Here is a 7,500-nt window from a genome sequence, read left to right on the forward strand (position 1 = left end):
TGAGTGGGATGTACTCAGTGCTGTGAGTGGCGCCGAGTGTGAGTGGGATGTACTCAGTGCTGTGAGTGGCTGCCGAGTGTGAGTGGGGATGTACTCAGTGCTGTGAGTGGCTGCCGAATGTGAGTGGGGATGTACTCAGTGCTGTGAGTGGCTGCCGAGTGTGAGTGGGGATGTACTCAGTGCTGTGAGTGGCCGCCAGAGTGTGAGTGGGGATGTACTCAGTGCTGTGAGTGGCCGCCGAGTGTGAGTGGGGATGTACTCAGTGCTGTGAGTGGCCGCCGAGTGTGAGTGGGGATGTACTCAGTGCTGTGAGTGGCCGCCGAGTGTGAGTGGGGATGTACTCAGTGCTGTGAGTGGCCGCCGAGTGTGAGTGGGGATGTACTCAGTGCTGTGAGTGGCCGCCGAGTGTGAGTGGGGATGTACTCAGTGCTGTGAGTGGCCGCTGAGTGTGAGTGGGGATGTACTCAGTGCTGTGAGTGGCCCGCTGAGTGTGAGTGGGGATGTACTCAGTGCTGTGAGTGGCCGCTGAGTGTGAGTGGGGATGTACTCAGTGCTGTGAGTGGCCGCTGAGTGTGAGTGGGGATGTACTCAGTGCTGTGAGTGGCCGCTGAGTGTGAGTGGGGATGTACTCAGTGCTGTGAGGTGGCGCTGAGTGTGAGTGGGGATGTACTCAGTGCTGTGAGTGGCCTGAGTGTGAGTGGGGATGTACTCAGTGCTGTGAGTGGCCGCTGAGTGTGAGTGGGGATGTACTCAGTGCTGTGAGTGGCGCTGAGTGTGAGTGGGGATGTACTCAGTGCTGTGAGTGGCGCTGAGTGTGAGTGGGGATGTACTCAGTGCTGTGAGTGGCTGCTGAGTGTGAGTGGGGATGTACTCAGTGCTGTGAGTGGCTGCTGAGTGTGAGTGGGGATGTACTCAGTGCTGTGAGTGGCGGCTGAGTGTGAGTGGGGATGTACTCAGTGCTGTGAGTGGCCGCTGAGTGTGAGTGGGGATGTACTCAGTGCTGTGAGTGGCCTGCTGAGTGTGAGTGGGGATGTACTCAGTGCTGTGAGTGGCTGCTGAGTGTGAGTGGGGATGTACTCAGTGCTGTGAGTGGCGCGAGTGTGAGTGGGGATGTACTCAGTGCTGTGAGTGGCTGCTGAGTGTGAGTGGGGATGTACTCAGTGCTGTGAGTGGCTGCTGAGTGTGAGTGGGGATGTACTCAGTGCTGTGAGTGGCGCTGAGTGTGAGTGGGGATGTACTCAGTGCTGTGAGTGGCTGCTGAGTGTGAGTGGGGTAGTACTCAGTGCTGTGAGTGGCTGCTGAGTGTGAGTGGGGATGTACTCAGTGCTGTGAGTGGCTTGCTGAGTGTGAGTGGGATGTACTCAGTGCTGTGAGTGGCTGCCTGAGTGTGAGTGGGGATGTACTCAGTGCTGTGAGTGGCTGCTGAGTGTGAGTGGGGATGTACTCAGTGCTGTGAGTGGCCTGCTGAGTGTGAGTGGGGAATGTACTCAGTGCCTGTGAGTGGCCTGCCTGAGTGTGAGTGGGGATGTACTCAGTGCTGTGAGTGCGCTGCTGAGTGTGAGTGGGGGATGTACTTCAGTGCCTGTGAGTGGGCTGCCGCACTCGGCGGCCACTCACAGCACTGAGTACATCCCCACTCACACTCGGCAGCCACTCACAGCACTGAGTACATCCCCACTCACATTCGGCAGCCACTCACAGCACTGAGTACATCCCCACTCACACTCGGCAGCCACTCACAGCACTGAGTACATCCCCACTCACACTCGGCGGCCACTCACAGCACTGAGTACATCCCCACTCACACTCGGCGGCCACTCACAGCACTGAGTACATCCCCACTCACACTCGGCGGCCACTCACAGCACTGAGTACATCCCCACTCACACTCGGCGGCCACTCACAGCACTGAGTACATCCCCACTCACACTCGGCGGCCACTCACAGCACTGAGTACATCCCCACTCACACTCGGCGGCCACTCACAGCACTGAGTACATCCCCACTCACACTCGGCGGCCACTCACAGCACTGAGTACATCCCCACTCACACTCGGCGGCCACTCACAGCACTGAGTACATCCCCACTCACACTCGGCAGCCACTCACAGCACTGAGTACATCCCCACTCACATTCGGCAGCCACTCACAGCACTGAGTACATCCCCACTCACACTCGGCAGCCACTCACAGCACTGAGTACATCCCCACTCACACTCGGCAGCCACTCACAGCACTGAGTACATCCCCACTCACACTCGGCAGCCACTCACAGCACTGAGTACATCCCCACTCACACTCGGCAGCCACTCACAGCACTGAGTACATCCCCACTCACATTTAGCAGCCACTCATAACACTGAGAATATTATCACACACAAAATTGCCCTTATTACCCTCCGTAGGGCAGCAGGAGAGCAATGGGGCCAGAGGGGGGCAGTGCCCGGCTACAGTGAGCCCAAATATTATATTATTGGTGATGTTTATGTATTGGAACTACAATTCCCAGCATGCCCTGGGCTTGGCCATCGCTCTGTCTCACCTGCAAGGAACCGAGCCTCCTTCTCTCCGTCACTCAGGTCCGAGTAGGCGTCGCTGTCCAACCGGGTGGTCTCCGCCGGCGGGGGGGGGGGCTGCCCCCAGCTCTGCCACTCAATCATGTGAGCTACACGCCCAGACCCAATGGCTGTCGGCTTGGTCACATGATCCTTCATCGAGCGAGAGATACCTTGGAGAGAGAGAGAGGGAGGAGTCAAGTCATGCAGTGGAATGTGATTGGCAGCAGAGGTGTCGGGGTGTGCCCGCGGGGGCGTGGCTTCAGCTTTACTCAGGGGAGGTACTGTACCTTTGACAGAGGATTTGGCGAGAGCACCAATTCCATAGGCATTAGAGTGTCTCTTCAGTCGAGGAAGGATCGAGGTGGTATCTTCCATGGAGAGCTGAGAGACAGACCCAGAGAGAGACATTCGCTCAGAGGAAAGAGAGAGAGGGGGGAAAGAGAGCGAAAGGCCAGAGTGAGCGCTCAGACTGGGCAACAGAGACAGCATCCCATGGGGCAAAGTGGGGGGTATGGGGGCAACTGACACATGCAGACATGCTGAGCAACCTGCCAGAGACAGACTGGTGTGAGAGAGACAGGCTGGAGTGAGAGACAGGCTGGACTGAGAGAGAGGCTGGACTGAGAGACAGGAGAGACAGACTGGTGTGAGAGACAGGCTGGAGTGAGAGAGACAGGAGTGAGAGACAGGAGAGACAGACTGGTGTGAGAGACAGGCTGGAGTGAGAGACAGGAGTGAGAGACAGGAGAGACAGACTGGTGTGAGAGACAGGCTGGAGTGAGAGAGAGGCTGGACTGAGAGACAGGAGAGACAGACTGGTGTGAGAGACAGGAGTGAGAGACAGGAGTGAGAGACAGGAGAGAGAGACAGGCTGGACTGAGAGACAGGAGAAACAGACTGGTGTGAGAGACAGGCTGGAGTGAGAGAGACAGGACTGAGAGACAGGAGAGACAGACTGGTGTGAGAGACAGGAGTGAGAGACAGGAGTGAGAGACAGGAGAGAGAGACAGGCTGGACTGAGAGACAGGAGAAACAGACTGGTGTGAGAGACAGGCTGGAGTGAGAGAGACAGGAGTGAGAGACAGGAGAGACAGACTGGTGTGAGAGACAGGCTGGAGTGAGAGAGAGGCGGGACTGAGAGACAGGAGAGACAGACTGGTGTGAGAGACAGGCTGGAGTGAGAGACAGGAGTGAGAGACAGGAGAGAGAGACAGGAGACAGGCTGGAGTGAGAGACAGGAGAGAGAGACAGGCTGGAGTGAGAGACAGGAGAGAGAGACAGGCTGGAGTGAGAGACAGGCTGGAGTGAGAGACAGGAGAGAGAGACAGGAGACAGGCTGGAGTGAGAGACAGGCTGGAGTGAGAGACAGGAGAGAGAGACAGGCTGGAGTGAGAGACAGGAGTGAGAGACAGGAGTGAGAGACAGGAGTGAGAGACAGGCTGGAGTGAGAGACAGGAGAGAGAGACAGGCTGGAGTGAGAGACAGGCTGGAGTGAGAGACAGAGAAGTGAGCGCTGATACAAAGAAGACTCAGAAATCTCGTTGTTGTTTTTTGATTTGGGGAGAATTTGAATATGAGGGAGGAGCCTGTATAGTCCTGTGTGATTGGTAAATGAAATGACAGGGGGCGGGGCAGTCTGAGACCGGGGAGCCGCCGGGCCCTTCAGGGCGACACCAAAGCATATAATATGGGGGGGCTGCAAAAGGAAATGGGGTGAAGCACGAGACCGTTTGAACTCACATTAATCCCGTCCCAGGAGAATTCTGTGCGGGTCTGAGAGAGAGGGGAGAACGGCAACATGAGAGACAGAGCCACACGGAGCCAGAGATATGGGGGGAAGGAAATGAGGGGGGACCCTGGGGTACAGTTACACCAGCAACTCAACAGGAACGAGACAGATGAACAGTCTCATAGAGATTACACTTACATATATGTATATAACATCCTCTGCCCCCCAGTAACAGCCCCACTCCCCCAAATACACACTCACACTTATACTCAGCCTGCAGCCTTGTGCCTTTATATGGGGGGCACAGAACCCCTCAGTGACTGCTAATATCCTTATCATTTACAGTAGGGGGTACATTACCCCTTATAATACATGAGTGATACTCAGAGTTCCCTGTATAACTCAGCCTGCAGCCTTGTGCCTTTATATGGGGGGCACAGAACCCTCAGTTGACTGCTAATATCCTTTCATTTACAGTAGGGGGTACATTATCCCTTATAATACATGAGTGATACTCAGAGTTCCCTGTATAACTCAGCCTGCAGCCTTGTGCCTTTATATGGGGGGCACAGAACCCCTCAGTGACTGCTAATATCCTTATCATTTACAGTAGGGGGTACATTATCCCTTATAATACATGAGTGATACTCAGAGTTCCCTGTATAACTCAGCCTGCAGCCTTGTGCCTTTATATGGGGGGCACAGATCCCCTCAGTGACTGCTAATATCCTTATCATTTAGGGTAATAATAAATGGGGTGATCTGGAGGGCTCTGTATCCCTGGGGCTATTAAGCTGTGTGGGTGGGACACAAATCACTCCTTAAACTGCTGCAGTTTTTTCAGGCAATTATCACATAAGTCCCTGCCCAATGAGCTTACAATCTAATGTCCTTGTCACATTCATAAACGATGGAGGCAGCTTCGTTATTAGCCAGTTAACGTGCCTATATGTATTTGGGGTGCTGGGGGAAAACTGGGGTACCTATCAAAATGAATCCTGCCCTATAAGGCCATCTGACTTCCTCCCCACCACTGAGGCAACAGCTCTGGTGGTTGCTATGGTGGTTGCTATGGTGGTATCACTAGTGAGCTGGTCGGTGCCACAGTGGGCGACGGTATCTTGGAAGTTTTCTTGTTATTGGCAGAGGATGGTCCCCAGCTGGGGTATTGGCAGCCACAGTAAATGCCCCAGTGAGGGGCTCTTGGGCAGGGAGGGGGCAGTTTTTACTCTCTGTATCTGTTGGTTTAATTGTACGTTATTTATTCCCACCCCTTTTTTATTAGAGGCGGGGCTTGGTAGATCCCATCTGGACTGACATGGGATGCAGAGAAGTTCACTATATATTGATATAGCTCCTCCCACCGGGCTGGGAGGGGCAATACTGCCCATACTGACATGTCGGGGCTAGAAGAAATGGAAATTACGATATGAAGGTACGTGAAATTCTCGTTTTCTTTTTCTCTTTGCAGATGCAAAACCTCATTCTGCAACGTGGCCACTAGATGGCGGAGTGTTCCCATATATTGTATCCACGTCTGGACTGGAATACCGGCGTTCCCAGTACCCAGTCTGTGGCACATTACAGCCCCCCCCGGCATTACTGGCATCACTCATGTATTATAAGGGATAATGTACCCCCTACTGTACATGATAAGGATATTAGCAGTCACTGAGGGGTTCTGTGCCCCCCATATAAAGGCACAAGGCTGCAGGCTGAGTTATACAGGGAACTCTGAGTATCACTCATGTATTATAAGGGATAATGTACCCCCTACTGTAACTGATAAGGATATTAGCAGTCACTGAGGGGTTCTGTGCCCCCCATATAAAGGCACAAGGCTGCAGGCTGAGTTATACAGGGAACTCTGAGTATCACTCATGTATTATAAGGGATACTGTACCCCCTACTGTAAATGATAAGGATATTAGCAGTCACTGAGGGGTTCTGTGCCCCCATATAAAGGCACAAGGCTGCAGGCTGAGTTATACAGGGAACTCTGAGTATCACTCATGTATTATAAGGGATAATGTACCCCCTACTGTAAATGATAAGGATATTAGCAGTCACTGAGGGGTTCTGTGCCCCCCATATAAAGGCACAAGGCTGCAGGCTGAGTTATACAGGGAACTCTGAGTATCACTCATGTATTATAAGGGATAATGTACCCCCTACTGTAAATGATAAGGATATAAGGGATAATGTTACTTAGGGGCAGATTTACTAACACAGTAACATTTCTCTTTTTTTTTCTGTTTAAAATTTCAAATAAACCAATTTCTATGAATCTCAGACATTTATTAAAAAGTCTCAACTAAAAAGATTTGCGTAGAGAAAGTTGCAGAGATGTTGCAAAACTGCAACTTTTTCAAATTGATGCGACAGTAATTACCCCCGATAGTGACTGTATTCACTCTGGTCAGATAAACATAACGAGAGGGAGGTGGGGGGCAGACATGGGGGGGGTACCTCGTTGGAGGGCCGGTGGGTGCTGCTCCCGTGCGCTGAGCTGTTCTCCATGGTTCCCTGATCGGCGTCCTTTAACCCCTTCCAGTCCAGAGCTGCACCATCACTGCCTACGGAAGGAGATAAGGAAAAAACACAGGTGATGAATATAAGGGGGGGGGGGGGGGGGGGTTGTTATGCAGTGTGTGTATATGGGGGGGTTGTTATGCAGTGTGTATATGGGGGGTTGTTATGCAGTATGTGTATATGGGGGGTTTGTTATGCAGTGTGTATATGGGGGGTTGTTATGCAGTATGTGTATATGGGGGTTGTTATGCAGTGTGTGTATATGGGGGGTTTGTTATGCAGTGTGTGTGTGTGTGTGTGTGTGTGTATATGGGGGTTGTTATGCAGTGTGTGTAATGGGGGGTTGTTATGCAGTGTGTGTATATGGGGGGTTGTTATGCAGTGTGTGTATATGGGGGTTGTTATGCAGTGTGTGTATATGGGGGGTTGTTATGCAGTGTGTATATGGGGGTTGTTATGCAGTATGTGTATATGGGGGTTGTTATGCAGTGTGTGTATATGGGGGGTTGTTATGCAGTGTGTGTGTGTGTGGTGTGTGTGTGTGTGTGTGTGTATATGGGGGTTGTTATGCAGTGTGTGTATATGGGGGGTTGTTATGCAGTGTGTGTATATGGGGGTTGTTATGCAGTGTGTGTATATGGGGGTTGTTATGCAGTGTGTATATGGGGGTTGTTATGCAGT

At 52.4% G+C, this 7,500-nt stretch overlaps 1 protein-coding gene across 3 annotated transcripts in view; it reads right to left on the reverse strand.

Annotated features, from left to right (window-relative positions):
• The window catches only part of fam131b (family with sequence similarity 131 member B), a 38,452-nt gene that overhangs the window by 15,033 nt on the left and 15,919 nt on the right, over nucleotides 1–7,500 (reverse strand). The window contains exons 2-5 of one of the 3 annotated variants that reach the window (XM_031905649.1): nucleotides 6,757–6,863; nucleotides 4,299–4,331; nucleotides 2,846–2,939; nucleotides 2,543–2,728 (exon numbers count right to left, since the gene is read on the reverse strand). In XM_031905649.1, coding sequence (XP_031761509.1) covers nucleotides 2,543–2,728; nucleotides 2,846–2,939; nucleotides 4,299–4,331; nucleotides 6,757–6,807 — 364 coding nt within the window. In that variant the 5' untranslated portion in view covers nucleotides 6,808–6,863. Of the gene's footprint in view, nucleotides 1–2,542; nucleotides 2,729–2,845; nucleotides 2,940–4,298; nucleotides 4,332–6,756; nucleotides 6,864–7,500 lie in introns of those variants that run through there. The other 2 variants (XM_031905650.1, XM_031905651.1) reach the window with 2 other exon arrangements.

The sequence above is a fragment of the Xenopus tropicalis genome, chromosome 7 (genome assembly GCF_000004195.4).
Source record: "Xenopus tropicalis strain Nigerian chromosome 7, UCB_Xtro_10.0, whole genome shotgun sequence".
Classification (NCBI taxonomy): Eukaryota; Metazoa; Chordata; class Amphibia; order Anura; family Pipidae; genus Xenopus; species Xenopus tropicalis.